The 19,679-nt window shown below is 32.7% G+C and overlaps 1 protein-coding gene across 6 annotated transcripts in view; it reads left to right on the plus strand.

Annotated features, from left to right (window-relative positions):
* Positions 1-19,679, plus strand: part of LOC132743618 (DISP complex protein LRCH3-like) — a 75,958-nt gene that overhangs the window by 53,690 nt on the left and 2,589 nt on the right. For 3 of the 6 annotated variants that reach the window (XM_060732195.1, XM_060732262.1, XM_060732476.1), the window contains 9 exons: positions 1,424-2,326; positions 3,323-3,466; positions 3,917-4,223; positions 4,613-4,729; positions 5,191-5,497; positions 8,027-8,154; positions 10,826-10,963; positions 12,576-12,653; positions 14,464-16,064. In XM_060732195.1, coding sequence (XP_060588178.1) covers positions 1,424-2,326; positions 3,323-3,466; positions 3,917-4,223; positions 4,613-4,729; positions 5,191-5,497; positions 8,027-8,154; positions 10,826-10,963; positions 12,576-12,653; positions 14,464-14,646 — 2,305 coding nt within the window. In that variant the 3' untranslated portion in view covers positions 14,647-16,064. Of the gene's footprint in view, positions 1-1,423; positions 2,327-3,322; positions 3,467-3,916; positions 4,224-4,612; positions 4,730-5,190; positions 5,498-8,026; positions 8,155-10,825; positions 10,964-12,575; positions 12,654-14,463; positions 16,065-19,679 lie in introns of those variants that run through there. The other 3 variants (XM_060732404.1, XM_060732335.1, XM_060732550.1) reach the window with 3 other exon arrangements.

Below are 19,679 nucleotides of genomic sequence, written 5' to 3' on the forward strand. Positions count from 1 at the left end.
TACTCCTGAAAAATCAAGTTGTACAGGAAGTGCTGCAATGAATTCTGAGAAAGTTTTGCATGTTCTATGCTCATTCTGCAGTGAGTTTTCACTAACATTTTACTTAAATTCCATATGCTACACAAGATGTTTTTATTTACTGAGAGACAATTTTTTGGTGTTGAATAATCAAGATCAGATAACTCTGTCATATAAACATAGAACAAACATTTCAAAATATGAATTATTTAACAGCTAATTACTTTGGTATAAAGATGGTGACAATATTGACTTAGCCTGGGGCATAATAATTGGCATAAGCAACCTAGTAATCTAATGTTGGCATAAAATTGACAGCTGATCGATTGATAAGCATAGAGGCGATGCTGTTATTATAAAATTATTGCATTGCCAAATTTTCATTTTCCTGCAAAGACAATTGAAATACTAAAGGACTGTAAAAATCCTATATTTTACTTATTCTTACTGTGGTCATAAAAATACACTTTGACAACAATGAACAAGACAATATTGGCAGTATGTACATTCTGATTTGACGAAAAGGTAACATGGACTTGGTGCTAATCTCTAGTAAGTTGCTTCTCACATTGTATTATGTCCCAGCTAGGGCCTATGCCATTGGTTACAACCACACCTGAATATAATGTTGTGGGCTTAGTTTGCATTTTTGACAATGATGACCCTTTAACAGCAATTGACTGTTTCAAATTCAAAACAGGCCCAAGTTTTTTTTTATTGAGGACAGTAAGGACTTAACAGTACAATAATTAATATATGATATTAAGTAATTTTGTGTATAAAATCTGATGTAGTTAAATAGGACCAAACATTGGATTTTGGATTTCTGTCATCTGAACAATTATAGGAAAAAAGGATGAAATTTTAAGTTTTACAGGAAAAAAATTACATATTACAGGAAATAATACTGTGAAACACAAATAGCACTTGTAGGATTTTTTCGTTTTTTGCAGGTTTGCTTATTACTGTATGAGACTTTGTGCAAAATTTTATCGTAGCCTTTTGCCCAAGCTTAGAATTTCAGTTGCTCATGCAAAGTATTTTTGGTTTCTAAACTCCTGAAAATTATCAATGATGGAATGAAATTAAAAATACAAAAAATGTTGTATTGGGAACTTACTTGAAGTCAAGGAAACATTTACGAAACATGAAAAGGAGAGTATGAAATTTATGATAAGGTCGATTTTCACACAGCTTTTGATATCATAGTGATAGTGTTTAAAAAAAAATTTTCTCCTTTATTATGAACCATTGGCACCATTCAAATTTTAGTACTGCGCAGTGCATTTTAATGATAAGTTTGCTTGCATGTTCCTTGATTTATGCAGAATTGTTGTGTATTTAGTCTGAGCAAAGCGATGTTAAAATTATTTCTGCATTGCCTATCGTCTTGTCTTTTTTACAGTTTCTATTTTAAAACGAACGCTTCTTACAACTACAACAACAGTAACCATGCATGGCCGCCACCTCCTTCTCCAATAGCCAATCAGCATGAAGCTCGGAATTCTCCCGTACCCTCGCACAGTGAGCCGCGTAGTCCTATAAGTCCAAACCAACATTCAGTGGAACGAACAAACTTTCATAATAATTATCCACATTCTCAAGCTGGACCCAGTGATCATTTAAAATCCTCAAGTCCAGGCCATTATGGACCTGGCCACAATTATAGAAATTCTGGACAGCAAAGTCCTAGTTATCCTGGACAAAGTTTTAATGGACCCAGCCGTAGTGTTCATGGACAAAGTCACACTCCCCATGGACAAGGTTCAGTTTATCAGAGACAAAATTCAGGACATTACGGACATAGTGATAGAGGTCAGCAAAGTCCTGGATATTCTCCACAAAGCTTGTACCAGGGTCATGAGCAATACCGTCATGGTACAAGTAATGGACCACACAGCCCTGGTTATAGTACCTCAAACCATGAACTGCCCAGGTCTCATGCAAACAGTCAATATGTAAACAGCTACAGTGATTCTTCTACGGGTACTAACCAATATGGACATGGTGGTCATCGGCATGTTCCCAGTGAATCAAACACTTCGCCAAATGCCAGTATTCAACTTTACCAAAACGTACCTAGAGTCGTCTCAACAAATGAAACAAGTTCTCGGAATACCTCAATGTATCGAGATCACTCGAGCCAGCATGCGCCAATGAGTCCTTTGAGAGAACAGGCTGAGCCGACGCATTTAGGTCATCATAGCAACCATGAGCATGATCGCTATGGCAACCAGGAGCATGGTCGCTATGGCAACCAGCATGATAGCACTAACAGCATGCCTCTAGATACCTACCCTCACTACAGGTAGGTAAATAGCATGTTGGATAGATTCTGACCGATATTTCATATTGTAAGAACGATCATAGCTAAGCGTGCTCAATGATAAGGAAATACTTGCTGAAAATTTTTTTGACCTCTTTGCTCTTAAAAAAAGATATGAGAAGAAAAAATAATGGCTGATCAATCAGTTAATGGTTTCTTACATTCAAATCTAGAGTTAGCGCATTACTGTTGTTTCATGCTCTCTATGCTCCTTGAGTATACAGCAGTGTTCCTTTTACTGTTTGATTATTGATATATCTGAAGTAAAATATATTATGTGGCAAATACTAACACCTGCTTAGGAGGTCTGATTGTTTGGTAGAATGGTTGGCATAATTGTGTGTGGAGGGTAAGGGATCTATTTTTCAGTTAGGCATGCCTTTAAAAATCTTTTGTTTTTGCATGTCTTTTTTTATCTGAATATTTCTTCTATTTCCAGAACTAGATTTTCTTCATTTTCAGATCTAGAATTCTGTTTCCAAACGTTTTTTTGTTACATGTTTTCTAACTTTCTTCTAGTTTGTATGGGATATTTGCATTTAATTAAACCTAAAATATAATTATGTAAAGTTAATGATAGTGACATAGAAATTCATACTGGTAATGTCATATTTTATGGAGCATTTTTTACCCAAACTTTAAGTTAACTTAAACTTGGTCCTTTCTATAAGCTGTCCAGTTTGTTTTTGAATTAGGTTAGTTTTGTAGGCAAAAATAACTTTTTATGTTCAAAGCATGTAGTTTTAAGGTTTTTTTGTTCACAGTTTTTGCATGATTGCAATGTGCTTTAATATTTTTCATCAATTGAAACCCAATGGAGTAAAATCTACAGGCAAGATAATAAAAATTACAAAAGAAAAAGATTAAAAAGTAAAGGCAAGAATTAAATAATGAGGAATATGTCTAACAATAACATGCCTTTTAGAAGAATTATCTTGTGTTGTAGTAAGCAGTTGTGTTTGTAATTTTGTTATATAGGAAGCCAACTGTTAGTGCGTCAAACAGTTTTAAAGAAGAGAGACGGCCCGGTGAGGGGAATCAGCCATACAGGAGGACTGTGTCAGACTCCAACCAGAGACTGCCAGCCACTAGTCATCAAAATCATGGGTCCCCACTAACAAAGTAAGTCAAATTGTTCACTTTTGAGTAATAGATTTGAACTGCTTTGAATTGGGAATCGTTCATTTAAAGTGTAAGGTAGTACACTAACTCTGTGATTAAGAATATTTGAGTTTTTCCCAGCTAATCCGTAGGTACAAACTTTTACAGTTACAGTTTCGAACATAAGCATAACAGATTGACTAATCTATTGTTATTGGTAGTGCATGGGAAATGTTTAAACCAACGATAAGCTGGGTAAAACCCACATTTTCAAAATTCCGAATTACATCTATTTGAAAATCTAAATATTAAAAGTGAGCTACCAACAGTATAGAGTCTTGTCAGACTACAAGTACATTGAGGGAAAATAAAGTAGGAATAAATTCAATTTAACAAATTTTTCAGTTAAGTTAAATTTTTTAACATCAGTTGTTAATGGCTTTTAATGGTTATGCACAATATTATCCACAGTGGACCTATAGAGGAACAGATAAGTGTCAACGGAACAACTTCCCCTCATCCTACAGCCGGTGAAGCTCTCAATACATCATTTAACTCCACCAAATCTACCCCTCCACATGGTGCACCATCAGTCAATGGTCCAACAGATGACCGACCAAAAACTCCGCAAGGATCCGGAGTGGCTAAGAGAACCAAACCAGCAGAGAGGGGCCAGGCACCGGCGTCGAGGGTATCGAAGCCTGCTGTACGTACACCAGGACCAGCTACATCTTCACGGAGTGCGTTGCCAACTTCTAAAAGATCTAATCTTAATCAGGTAAATTGTATTTAATTTTCTTTTTCCTTGAACAAGTCTCAGATGAAATTTAATTTGACTAGACAAAGCTATATTTTTGAAATATGCAATAATTATTTAAAGTAATTATCAATATATCTGTGTATCTTTGATATTTGTCGTGCGATATTTTTGTATATTGTCAATATGCTTTGCACTGAATTAATGACATTTCTAGGCATTGGCAATCCAAATGAATTATGTGCATATATTTTGTATTATTGTACATCTCTGAAACCTTTGATATAGAAAAGAATCTGTATTTTTATGACTTTACCAGACAATGTTTTTTTACTCTGCTGAAAGAAAAAGAAAAATCTTCCCATTCATATGATACTACATGTATATATATGTTACTTTTATGTTTTCAGGATGAAGAGTTACGTAAATCAAACACTAGTTTAAAGTCAGGGGACACAAACAAACCTAAAGGGGACCAGAGGTTGCGGTCAATACAGAAGGATGCTGTAAACAATTATATGAACAGAGTAGGATTTCTATATATTCCTTCACTGGCGGTTGAGCTGGAAAGTTGCTATCACTTTGCAATGTTATTTTGACTTAAAAATCAACCACAACAAAAGATAAAATTTATCAGTGATATGATATTGATTACTACAAAAGGCAAAATCATAAAATATTATATAGCGGATATTGAATGAGTGTAGTTTAATACTAAATTTATTGAACGAGTTGAATAAAATCATATTATGCCAGCCACTGTCGAGCATAATATTGTTTTATTTAACAAGTTCAATAAATTTAGTATTGAATCTACACGAATATAAATATATAAAAGGGATCATGGTATGCACTGTTTGCTAATCAGTCTTTGGAATTTTCCCTTAAAATGATAATTGGTAATGTCCAGATTTAAAGATAGACAAGTTAATTTATGATATTTAGGTTAAGGGTTAATTTGTTAACATGTTGGTTGATATTTTTGTAGCGATCATCAGGAAGTACAAGCAGCGAGGATGACAGGAAAAGGTCGACACCAACTCGATCACTGGCGTTACAAAACCCATCATCGGCTTCATCAACTTCAAAACGTTCTGGGACAGGTATGTCAGGCACCACGCGTCCGACCACTACCACCACTGGTGCTAAACGCACAAATCCCACTTCACGTGTGACGCCCACCACGTCCCAGACTTCTTCACGTAGAAGTCGTCAAAACTCTACGTCATCCACAACATCAGTGTCTTCGACCACCGCTAAGTCTAGTGTAGATAAAAGTAAAAGATCGGGAGCAGGTATGATCGGCAAACTGTATTGCCGACAAGTTACGCTGACGCATAGTTTTTTGCATTCAGCTGCACGATTGCTTGGCTTTTGGGTTATTTTCCTTTTAGGAAGTTTGAATTTTTTTCAGAACCCGTCTTTTCTTCCTATTTGATTCATTGATTAGTTTTTTTTCTTCACTGAAATGAAACTTTCTGTGTCCTTTTTTGCATGGGTTTTCTATTCCTTGTTTTCAACTCTTGGGATGTTTTGGTCCCGCACAGTGTTCTACCCATATAATCAAGTTACATTTCAAAGGTTTATTCTTTCCTTAGACTGCATTTCACAGTTGAGACCTCTTTCATGTTACACTCATTGATCACTAAGCAGAAAGTATAATATTTGTAGGTAAGACCAAGACTAGTATATCCTACATCACCACTTAACTGACACAATATTATTATATAAACAACACATAGATTTGTGAATTACAGAAAAAATATTATCTTGAAAAAAATACTGTTACCTGAGGCGTTACAAGGGGTGATTCACAAATCTATGTGTTATTTAGTTTATTACCCCGAACAAATACTTCATTGTTTCTATAGGTTTATATTTTTTGGATTTTTACTGGGAAAAAGTACAAAATTTTCAGTCACATGGTACACTTCAATTAACAGTAAGAATAACTCCCATTGGTCTATGGAAAATCAACATTACAAAAAAAGTGAGGGGTAATAACATTGAATAACCATTTGTCACAAAGAGTGAGGTTTATATATAATCAGAGTTCTTTGAAGCTTTATCTTATTCATACTTCACTTTTAGATTTAATCCTGTGAAAACAATTTACTCATATTTTTTCGATACTTCTTTGTTACACATCATATTTGATGAGACTTCCCTATTTATTTCAGTTTTATATGAAAAAAGCAAAATGTTTGAAAATTAGTCATGTATTGAGAATATGCCAGTTATATCGCGCTACACGTGTAGAGAAAACGCTTTTGTTGTTGTGACATACATATATATATACATATGTGTACATATAAATATACAACATAATGAGCTATGTGTTGTTATTATGACCAGTGAATGATACCTCGATTTTGTAATAACGGCCGTAGTGATATTATGCTAGTTGGTGAAGTGTTTGCAAGTTGAATGGTTTATGAAGTGGTTGTAAACTTTATATAAAATTCTTGTTTTTACATTTTATACAATGAAACTCCTTAAAAACATACAGTGTAATGTCTTAAAAGCATATATTCATTTTTAAATTAAAATCAGTTTCTAACAGCAGTCTTTGTGAAGTAATGGTAAATTGAAATGTGTTAATTGTATAAAGACTGGCTGTAAACTTTGTATGATATTTCGTTTCCATATTTTATATAAATGTAAGCTCATAAAGACATTCTTGTTTTTCTTTTTTTTTTTTTTTTTGAAAATCAGTATTTAAGAGCAGTCTGTTTGGCATTGAATAAATTAAATGCTAGGGGACAGAGTAAAAGCTCTTTTCTGCAAGTTAGTAGTCATTTAAGAAAAAACATAGAAACAAGCCAACTATGTTTAAGCCAATTGTTTTAAATTACACAATTTAATTTCAGCTTGGTTTGTATAAAGCTATATATCTGATTCAAAAATTATTATTTTCATTTTGTAAAAGAATACTTCAGATATACTTCCTTAAAGTGATTGCATAATGTTAAAACCTAACTTAAAATAGCAGCTCATAATATTTTGTTCTGGAACATGATTGGATAAAAGAGAGATTCTTTCGGGAATTGACCGTAAATTAGTTTTACTGTTAATACATTTTATGAAAAATATTTTTAAGATACAGCTTCATACCCGTTAAAATCTGAGATTGGTGAAAATATTCCATTATCTAGAAATTTAAGAGTTAAAAGTCATTAAGCTGGATTTTTATGTATTTATTAAGAAATTCAAGTCTTTAAATTGTATCCAAAGAAATGAAAGTTTTCAGTTTGATTAACTATAGAAAAGTGGATAGATATCTTAAAAAAAAAATGTAAAAAAGAAATGATAAAACAGGTGTAAATGTGAAGATTTATCCTATATCAACCATGGGAACGTTTCAGTCTTTGGTGGTGGTCCCCTTTTGCACATAATTTGATTTGCATGAAGTTTTATTATTACATTTGATTAAATAAATATTTTCTATTTATACATGTATATAAACTGTACATTAGCTATAAAATCCTGGAAAGTCTCTTTAAGTAAATATTGCATTTTAATTTGAAATTATTTACATAATTTGTATCATAGCTCTTTGTGATGAACTTTTTTCTTTAATAATTTATCCAGTTCATATAGTCATTGTTTTAAACAGTAGAAATGACTTTTCAGCAAGGAGAAACATTCTCTTTAGTTCTGGGTTTCCTGATTGCTGTTGGATTGAATTCCTATCAGACTGCAAATTTTTCTCATTCTTTGACATGTAAATTATCCTTATATATATAATTTATGAATAACAGACAAATTCTCCTACATTTTTATAGTACACATGTATACAAAGAATGTTGTTTTTTTCTGTCCAGTGATGACCACGGCCCAAGTGAAGTTATTGGATGATTATAGTAAAGAAGCAAATGGACCGAACTATACGTTACGGAGAAACCAAGAACACCATAAGGAAACCATAGAACAAATGGAAAAACTGAGAAAAGTAAGTTTGTTGGATTTTTTTGTATGAGTATTACATTAAATTTACGCCATATTATCAACTTCTGCAGAGCTACACCCTCCTGGAGACAAATATTTTGGTTGCTACTAAGAGGTGTTACACTGGAGAGGTTTGACTTATTGTAAAGTCGTAGTTTAGGAATAATTGCTTTGTAACGAGAAAGCTAGCTTACAAAACTTGGATGGTTCTACTCCTGTGCCTGAAATAATGTACAGCTGGGCACCTGAGGTGTATTATTTTATTATACCCCCAAAAACGAAGTTTGGGGGGGTATATAGGAGTTACCCGGTGGTCGGTTGGTCGGTCGGTCGGTCCAGACGTCCGTTGCATTTTCCTTGTCCGGAGCATAACTTGAAGACTAATGGTTGGAATTCAATATAACTACATACAATGGTCAAGTACATTGAGAGGAAGTGCAGTGCACAAGAACCATAACTCTATCTTGACTAATTACAGAGTTATTGCCCTTTGTTACTTTTCCTTGTCCGAGGCATAACTTGAAAACTACTGGTTGGAATTCAAAACAACTTCATACAATTGTCAAACACAATAAGGGGAAGCGCAGTGCACAAGAACCATAACTCTATCTAAAGTAATTACAGAGTTATTGCCCTTTGTTGCTTTTCCATTGCTTTTTTTTGTCCGGACCATAACTTGAAGACTAATAGTTGGAATTCAATATAACTACATACAATGGTCAAGCACATTGAGAGGAAGTGCAGTGCATAAGAACCATAACTCTATCTTGACTAATTACAGAGTTATTGCCCTTTGTTACTTTTCCTTGTCCGGGGCATAACTTGAAAACTACTGTTTGGAATTCAAAACAACTTCATACAATTGTCAAACACAATAAGGGAAAGTGCAGTGCACAAGAACCATAACTCTATCTAAAGTAATTACAGAGTTATTGCCCTTTGTTGCTTTTCCATTGCTTTTTTTTGTCCGGACCAGAACTTGAAGACTAATAGTTGGAATTCAGTATAACTACATACAATGGTCAAGCACATTGAGAGGAAGTGCAGTGCATAAGAACCATAACTCTATCTTGACTAATTACAGAGTTATTGCCCTTTGTTACTTTTCCTTGTCCGGGGCATAACTTGAAAACAACTGGTTGGAATTCAAAACAACTTCATACAATTGTCAAACACAATAAGGGGAAGTGCAGTGCACAAGAACCATAACTCTATCTAAAGTAATTACAGAGTTATTGCTCTTTGTTACTTTTCCATTACTTTTCCTTGTCAGGAGCATACAGTCTTAAAAAGTGCTTAAATTTGAGTCTCTCTTAAAAAGTGCTTAAAAATGTAAAAAAGTGCTTAAAAGTCCTTGAATTTGATTACTCTTTTGAAAAGTGCTTAAAAAGTGCTTAAATTTGCTAAAAATGTGCTTGAAAATATTTAAGTCACAGAATGACATAGTTTTGATAAAAATCAACGGTTAACAAAATAAAAAAAGATCCAATTTAGTATCAAAATCCATGAAATGTTTAATCAAGGTAACAGTTAGTGGACAAATTGCAGTTGTTTTGAACTAATCTGTATTTGATGCACCCTTTGTTGTTCTTGTATAATGTCAGAAAATGTGTATTCAACAAAAAATGGTGAACAAACTAGCCATCATATTTTGAAGATTGTGTCGGTATATGTGCAACAAATATGCTTGAAAAATGGGAAAACGTGCTTAAATAGTGCTTAAAAAGTGCTTGAATTTTGGCATTGGATGTCTGTAGGAACCCTGATAACTCTATCTAAAGTAATTACAGAGTTATTGCCCTTTGTTACTTTTCCATTGATTTTTTTGTCCGGACCATAACATGAAGACTTATGATTGGAATTCAATATAACTACATACAATGGTCAAGCACATTGAGAGGAAGTGCAATGCATAAGAACCATAACTCTATCTTGACTAATTACAGAGTTATTGCCCTTTGTTACTTTTCCTTGTCAGGGGCATAACTTTAAAACTACTGTTTGGAATTCAAAACAACTTCATACAATTGTCAAACACAATAAGGGGAAGTGCAGTGCACAAGAACCATAACTCTTTCTAAAGTAATTACAGAGTTATTGCTCTTTGTTACTTTTCCATTACTTTTCCTTGTCAGGAGCATAACTTAAAACGTACTGGTTGGAATTCAAAACAACTTCATACAATGGTCAAGCACAATAAGAGGAAGTGCAGTGCACATGAACTATAACTCTATCTTCAGTATTTATAGAGATATTGCCCTTTGTTCCTTTTCTTTGTCTTTCTGGACTTATTACAGAGTAATTCAATAATGGCCAACCACATTGAAAGGAAATGCAACATACAAGAACCACAACTATCTTTAATTGCCACAACCATAACTCTTACAAGGTATTCTGTTACTAGTAACATCCTCATTTCTGAAGCAGTCTTGTGGGGGTATTAATCACATTTTGTGATAGTTCTAGTTGAATATTATACGCACAATTTACTAGTTCACAAATTTTGCAACCATAATTATCAAGTGCACAATTATTCAAGAAAAATTGTTACTGTAAAGAGTTTATTGCTGTATTAGAGGGTCGCTCTGTAAAATGTTACCCATAAGAATGTCCAAATGACCTGATATTGAACAAGAAATTTTGCTATAATGTAATGATTATTTCTATATTTACAGACTATATCAACACGGTTAAAACGAACACTGCCAGAGAATCTGTCGGAGGCATTAAGTGATGGGGTATTATTGTGTCATCTAGCCAATCAGATACGACCAAGATCTGTGGCAAGTGTACATGTACCATCACCGGCTGTGGTAGGTATAATTTCCTGAAAATTGTTTACAGTTGTATGATATGAAATATGTGAATATTTTTCGCTTTGGCATAATAGTTATGTGTCTGCATTAATACATATTAAAGGGACAATATGTAGATTTGCTGTCAAAAATTGACTTTTTATTGTTGAATATATAAAATGATCAGGAAATTATTCTTGAGATTCAGGTTGAAGAATATGTTGAAGGATCTTAACCACTGACAAAATAATGCACTTAAAGATCTACTTCCCATTAAGCTGGAAATGGCCATGTGATGCGATGTTAAACCTAATAATAATTATAAAAAAAAAAAGGCTTGGCCCACCAGTAATGCAAGGAAGTCGCCTTCTGATGTTTACATCATCGGTGTATCTGAAAAGTTAACAAGCTGTTTACAGCAAAAAGCTTATATTTTTAGCTCACCTGTTACAAAGTGACATGGTGAGCTTTTGTGATCGCTTTTCGTCCGGCGTCCGTCCGTCCGTAAACTTTTACTTTAAACGACATCTCCTCATAAACCGCTAAGCCAATTTCATCCAAACTTCACAGGAATGTTCCTTTGGTAGTCAACTTTAAAAATTGTTCAAAGAATTTAATTCCAAGCAGAACTCTGGTTGCCATGGCAACCGAAAGAAAAAACTTAAAATATCTTCTTTTAGAAAACCGTAAGAGCTAGAGCTTAAATATTTGGCATGAAACATCATCTAGTCAGTGTCTACCAAGTTTGTTCAAATAAATGCCCTGGGGTCAAAATTGGCCCCGCCCCGGGGGGTCATTGATTTTCCTTATTTGTATATAGTAAAAACTTAAAAAATCTTCTTTTAAAAAACCCAAATAGCTAGAGCTTAGATATTAAGCATGAAACATCTTCTAGCGGGTGACTACCAAATATGTTCAAATAAAAGCCCAGGGGTCAAAATTGGCCCCACCCCAAGGGGTCATTGTTTCTCCCTTTATGTATAAAGTAAAAACTTAAAAAATCTTCTATTAAAAAACCTTTAGAGCTAGAGCTAAGATATTTAGCATTAAACATCTTCTAATGGGTGTTTACCATTGTTGTTCAAATAAGGGCCCTGGGGTTAAAATTGGCCCCGCCCTGGGGATCATTGATTTTCCTTATATGTATAGTAAAAACTTAAAAAATCTTTTGTTAAAAACCCAAAGAGCTAGAGTTAAGATATTAAGCGTGAATTATCTGCTAGTGAGTGTCTTCCAAGTTTGTTCAAATAAAAGCCCTTGGGACAAAATTGGCCGCCCGGGGGGGGGGGGGGGGGTCATTGTTTTTCCCTATATGTGTATAGTAAAAACTTAAAAAATCTTCTTAGAGCTTAGATATTTATCATGAAACATCTTCAAATGGGTGTCTACCATGTTTGTTCAAATAAAAGCCCTGGGTTAAAATTGGCCCCGCCTTGGGTGTTTATATACAGGTGAGTAATTTCAGGGCAATCATGGCCCTCTTGTTGTTGAATCTATCGCATACACTTCTTCAATCTTTTTTTTCTTTACAATGCATGAAAAAATAGAATAATAATACAATGTATTTCAGCTGTCTGTCATTTAATGAAAAATCTGGTACAAATTGATATTTTGATTATTCTTTTTTCAGCCCAAATTGACGCCACCAAAATGTAGAAAGAATGTAGAAAATTTTCTAGAAGCCTGTAGGAAAATAGGTGTACCAAAGGTTTGAAATACTACTTATAATATATATTTGTTTCTTTTAATAAAATATAATCCCAGCTCAGAGAGGAAGAATAAAAGAATGGTTTATGACAGGTTAAGTTATTCTGTACAAGAATATTTGTATTCTGTATGTGTGAATAATGATCATCGAAGGTGTTAACATGTTCCATATACCAAGAATTTCAAGGTGGGTAAAAAGTAGTTGTTTTATGTTAAATTTGCATTAGCAAAGATGGTGAATTATTTGATTCTATGTGTGTTAACAGTGTAGAAAGGTAGGTGGACTTTACAAAGATTTTCACAATGTTGATTTTCAAGAAAATTTGTAATCGATGAAATAAGTGACTACTATAAGGATATATTATATAAACTGTGTCAAATAGCAGGCAAAGTTGTTTCAATTGGTCTCAAAAATAAAGGCAATTTTTATCTCCCTTACTATATAATCTGTGACAAATAACTGACAAAGTTGTTTTATTAGCTCTCCAAAATATAGGTAAATTATATGCCCCTTACTTTAGTACCTTGAGGCCTCTGTGGTTGAGGGGTTAATGCCTAAATAATGCACAGAGGGGCATATGAAGTCTTCCTTAACTTGTAACTAAATTTAGAAAGTATGCCAATTACAGTGCTGATGTGAGATCATAGCAAATCAAACAAAATGCTAGTTATTTTAGCATGAGGAGTATAGTGTCTGCAGAGTACTGCCCTCCTTGTTGTGTGTGGGGTGGGGGCAGTGGGGGGGAGGGGCAAAGATTTTTGTTGTTGCTGAGAGTTGTTGCTCTAGAAAGGTTAAATTCTGTGTTAAATCATCATTTAAATGTTAAAGTTTAGAAAGGTACAATGATCGTGTTGTTGTAAAGAGGTTCTTATTTACATATAGCCAAACTGCAGAAGTTTGCAGAGTTAAAAGATGATCTTATCCTAGATATGAGTAACCTATTCACAAGAAATATAAAAAATGATCTTGTATTGAATAATATCTTTTACTAATAATTGATTCTACAAAGAGGCTAAAACATTAAGTTACTGATTCCCATGAAATTTATCATTGACGTAGTAATAAACTTTTTGTATAACTTTTCTTTCTTCTAGTTATGATATTTTTAAAGACTATCTAAATATTTAATTGTGAAATAAATTACTAAAAGTGTTACAAAATCTGATAGACCCCTTAAAAGTTGAATTTCAAAAAGCCTGTATTTGGTGCATTTGGCATGATTTATCTATTTTTCAATCATTTTAACAAAGGTTGCTGTGTTTATTCTGCTATGTTAGTTTCTTTGTTTTGGTAGAGGAATATATCATTTATTTTACATATGTTGATATATATATTCAAGCATGGTGATTGGGTTCTTCTGTGGGAATGCTTTTAAATATATATGCAATTTTTATTTTAGACCATTATACAGTGTATATATGCTATATAAAGTATATTTTTAAAAGGTCGCACCAAAATATTTGCTTGTTAGTTATGTCTGTCCATGATCTTTTGTCATCAGTAAAAACAGCACATTAAATTCACTAATAAAGAATTATTTGTCCTTGTTCTAAGTATTTCTTAAATTTAGATGTGTGTTTAAATATATAATATGGAAAAAAAAATAAATAAAAAAAAAAGAAAGAAAAAAGAAAGAGAAAAAAAATGCATGAAAATTTTGTGTTAATTTTCTTGTACCATTGGACATTGTGAAACATTTTCCAATTAACAACATTTATTTTGATGTGACCTTATAGATGTAAATTAACTTACTAGTGATAGCACATTAGGGAATGGCGGGCACCTGTTAACAATACTCGTCTCGTTTCAGGACTGTCTGTGTGCATGTGACGATATTGTTGACTGGTGTCGGCCTGCTAGTGTCGCTCTCCTGGTGTCGGAATTAACCCGTCTGTCTCCGCTAATTGCTCGACGTGATGTCCTCATAACCTACCTCTGTTTAGCAATATTTGTAGCCACTTGCTATTTCTTGTACTTGCATGGTGAACGGTGACGGGGATTTATGTTTTTGTCTATCAAGATCTCTTATTCTTCTTTATTCAGGAACTGTACTATATATATATATGTGTCACTTTCTACTTACATAAACAGATCTGACTTTATACAGTATTTGCTAGACCTGCTTTATTGTTGTTTATTTTACGCATGGTGACTGGTTTGATTTTCTTCTGAATGTAATGGAAACTGAGAAAGTTCTGTTTTTTAGATGGAAAATGTAATGGTAGATATTTTTAGAAATTTTTATGAAAGAAAAAAAGCTTCATTGAAGCTCCTTCAAATACTTTTTTGTAATAATCAAAAGGGCTGGCAATGATGTTGACAAACATTTAAAAAGTTTTTTGAGGTACAAATACAATAGGATGAAGGTTTTAAAATTAATACACTTTTCACATTGATCCAAAATTTATGATAGGAGTTTTGGTCAAACAAATGAAGATGGAAAATGCATGTAGATGGAAAATGTTATATGCATTACCGTAATGCACAATACTTAGGTGTTTTCTCAGTTTTCATAGCTAGTGAGAATTATATAACATCTGAATGGTTTTACATAGTTACTAACTTGATTGCATTTTTTAATAGAATGCATTTTATTGTTTAAAATTGTTACAAACAATACTCCTATACTTTTGTTTATTGTTAATTTAGTATTTGTGTCTTATAATTTTAAAGAAGAAACTAAATTTCATGTGCTTCATGCAAGATGTCGGATGTTTTTCATACAAGTTACTGCCATTTTGTTTAAAGACAACATAATGTATTGTTATTGGGAGCACATCTAGTTTAGCGGACACTAGATATTGAACAATATTGGCACGATTGTTTATTTGGTACTGTCATCTCAACCGCTCTTTTTAACATATTTTTTTCTACAACTTCAACAAATTTCAGTATAACAGCATAATAACACATTTGATTATATCTGGGGTCCGCTAACCTACATTGTACTTGTATCTTTTAGTTGTTTAATGTTAACATGCAGTGTCTTTAGGTGTAAATGCTCCTCAAAAAGTTTTTGGTAGGGCATTTAGTTGCTGCTTTGTCTATTGTCTTTACATTACTCTATCTTACTGTCATAAATAGCACCTGTATTTACCGCCTGATAACTTAATACATTTGGAATTTTGGTGTTAGGTACATGTAGCATCCATGGTTTGCTAGTTTTGGGTTTTAGGTAGATCGGGATAAGGTCATCATGGCTAAAACTAGAAATTTCATGATTGTAGTCATAGTATAGCCATTTTTCAAAGCTTTGTCAACTAGGCATTGTGGAAGTATAAATATTTTGCTGTGATATTCATGTTGGACAGAAAGAAAGGAAGAAGATTTGTTGCTTCCGGGTTTCATTAACAATGATAATTCTGCTGATGTTAAAAACAGATAACGATATTTATATCAAGTCAAGAAGTGTGAATTTTTTATTTATATTTTTGGAGTACATACAAGTGTCATACAAAGTTTTAAGTGCAATTATCGTAAAATATGTGATGTGAAGATGATATTGTGCAGTCATTTCATTCATACCACTTAAATGTTCATATATACATGTAACAACATACAATTTAAACATCGAAGAATCTCATATCTGTACATAGTATTTAAAGGAGCTCCACTGAGGTCGAAAGGTCGGAAAAACATAAAATTTGAGATTCTATTCTAATAGAGAAAGTGCAGCACTTAAAATGTTAAAGCTGCACAGAATAATGAACAAATATTCTCATAATTATATTGAATATAAATTTTTTGTGCAATTCTTTGCCTGATTGGAATGAAAAGCATTGCAACGCTTTTCATTTTTGGGTCATTTTGATAATTCTGTATTACAGGGTGAGAGAATGATCTGAAAATTTGTACACAAGTTATCAATTCAGACTTATATAAAATGGTATACAAATCTCGGAATAATATTTCCAGTCTGGTCATGTTAAAAATAGTCTTGTCCAAAAACCCAGTGGAGTCCTTTTAATATTTAAGAAAAGTTGAGAAAATGATATATATATTATATATATATATATATATTATATCATTTTCTCAACTTTTCTTAACACATTAAAGATCTGATATTTTTTATACATGAAGTATTTTTGCACTTTTTTGAATGCATATACTTAAATGAATGTTTCAAGAAAGATCTGTGTTTATATAAATTAAATGTAAATAACTGGTTATATAAGCTGTAAAAAATCTTTATAAGAAATTTATAATACTGCAAACTTCCTCGATTAGAAACAAATTGAAATTGCTTCACAAATCTACTGCAGCTGTGTTTATAGATGATGCAAATGTCACAATTATCCAATGAAAAATGATGTTACAAATGTGCACTGCAGTGTTATAATTTGCTGCTATATACTATATGTTAAGTCTGACCTATGTATGTGTTAAAACATTCCAATCTACAGTTACATTCCATCAAATACGTATTTTAAAGCAGTAAGTATTAATTAACTGGTAAAAGGACATGCATCTATTGTGGTTAAAATTGTCATTGCAACCTGTCTATAGTAATGGGTTTTTCTTATGTGGACCATATTTTGTCTGTTGATAAATATTTATGTTTTTTCTACTACTTGAAGAATAATTATTTACTATTCAAAGGTTGTGTATTTATAATTCATAGGTTGTGATTTAATGAATTACAGATGAAATTTACAATTCATTTCTGGAATATACAAATTTACAAGTCACAGACAGTGTATTCATATTTATAAATTGCTGTTTGAGGATTAATAATTTTCCTGTTCTAGTCTTTGTAATTGTTGAACTGGTTATTCATAATTCATTTGTCACCTTAGTGCAGTTACAGGATAACTCTTTTTAGATCACCTGTCACAAAGTGATATGGTGAGCTTTTGTGATCGCTTTTCGTCCGGCGGTAAACTTTTACTTTAACAACATCTCCTCATAAACCACTAAGCCAATTTCATCCAAAATTCACAGGAATGTTCCTTTGGTAGTCAACTTTAAAAATTGTTCAAAGAATTAAATTCCAAGCAGAACTCTGGTTGCCATGGCAACCGAAAGAAAAAACTTAAAATATCTTCTTTTAGAAAACCGAAAGAGCTAGAGCTTAAATATTGAGCATGAAACATCATCTAGTCAATGCCTACCAAGTTTGTTCAAATAAATGCCATTGGGTTGAAATTGGCCCCGCCCCGAGGGGTCATTGATTTTCTTTATTTGTATATAGTAAAAACTAAAAAAAAACTTCTTTTTTTTTGAAAAACTCAAATAGCTACAGCTTAGATATTAGGCATGTATTAAGCATGAAGCATCCTCCGCCCCAGGGGGTCATTGTTTTTCCTTTTATGTATATAGTAAATACTTAAAAAATCTTCTTTTAAAAATATCATGAAACATCTTCTAATGGGTGTCTACCAAGTTTGTTCAAATAAAACCCCATGGTTTAAAATGGACCTTGGCCCAGGGGCCTATATACAGGTGAGTGATTGTTTGTGTAAATGACAGGTTAATAAAATTGAATATTGCCTGGGTTTTTTTTTGATGTGATAATTAGTTAATTTATAATTCACTGGTTGTTTTAGAAAGATGTAAAGCTTGTGTACTAATTCATATTTTGCTTGTGTGTTAATAATGCAATGATTTGTTTATCTATATTTTCTGTTAAATGTTTTTCTTTGTTGAGGTTTATTTGATAAATGCCAATTTACCCAGATACAGCAATAAATGGTTAAAATTGTTTCTTTATTGTCTTCATAAATATAAAAATCATGTCACATGTGTATGAACCCTTAAGGTAAGCTCCGGTTATCATATATCATTTTTGTTTCATGCTAAATATTTAACAAGTGAGTCAACCGAAAATGCTTACAGATTGATTAATTTTAATGACATGTAACTATTCCTGACATGTTCCATGTTACAACTTACAATGGTCCCCATTTTGTGTCATTATTGGTCATCATCTTTTTAAAGGAGTACTTTATTAGTTCTTTTAATGTGGGGGTTCTTCGTGATTAAATTGTTAAGGTGACTTCATTAAAATCCTTCGACACTCGCCTTGGTGGGTTCAATTTCTACCACACAGTGTTAAAACAAATCTACTTGATGTTATTGCAAGATAGGTTCAAGTTGAAATATATAGACTACCAAGAAAGACACAGTGATTGGAAGTAATACATGCTTGTAAATGCATATAAGCTTGCAAGACAGGGTACATATTGAATATAAAGGCTTGCAGGTTATTGTACAGTGATTTTGTGTATCCACTATGACTAGTGAAAGATTTAGTTCTACCATTATAGGAATCTCTTCAGCTAGCTTGCTGGAGACATCAGTGGTTCTACTCTGATGTCTGTCTGTGGAAGAGATTGACTTAGAGGGGAATCTGGAAAGCTTCACCCCCCCTTTAAAAAATGATTCTTGCTATAAGATCTTAATTTGTATAGAAAAGAAATGTCTAAAAACTTCAAAAACTTTTGTGATTTTTTTAGGGAAAAAAAGCCTCTTGATCAAAATGTATGCTGTTTAATGTGTTGTTGACTTGTTTGTTGCAAAGTGAAAGTCAAACTGTTATGATTGCTGCTGCTGCGTTGATTGTGTCATACAAAAACATTAATACATCCCATTATTTAAGCATTTTTAAAGTTATCAACACGAGACTCCAAATATTTTTTCTTCTCATGACAAGGTGGAGACAAGGGACATAATTATGACAGCAATATTTTTGGAGTTGTGTCCCTTTTTAACTTAGAATTTAGACAAGCATAAACATGGCATCTGGTGCTCTTGTTTGAAGTTAGGTAAGTTTTTATATTTATTTGTATGGAAAAGGGTCCTGGTTGCTGATGAGTAAGGTGAGTGTAATATATCATTATAAATTACAGAGAAATTAAATTTTAATGAACAATGATGTAAAAATACTGGTTTGTAATATGACAAAAAATGCGATAGTTTGTATTTTTATTAATATTGAATAATGTTCTAATGAAAAAAATATTTAAAAGATTGCAACAGAAATTTTATGGGTTTTTTGGATATAAAGTAATTAATTGTCTTGTTAAA

This window comes from Ruditapes philippinarum, unplaced genomic scaffold (genome assembly GCF_026571515.1).
Source record: "Ruditapes philippinarum isolate M1 unplaced genomic scaffold, ASM2657151v2 ctg3277_1_1_1_1, whole genome shotgun sequence".
Taxonomy (NCBI): Eukaryota; Metazoa; Mollusca; class Bivalvia; order Venerida; family Veneridae; genus Ruditapes; species Ruditapes philippinarum.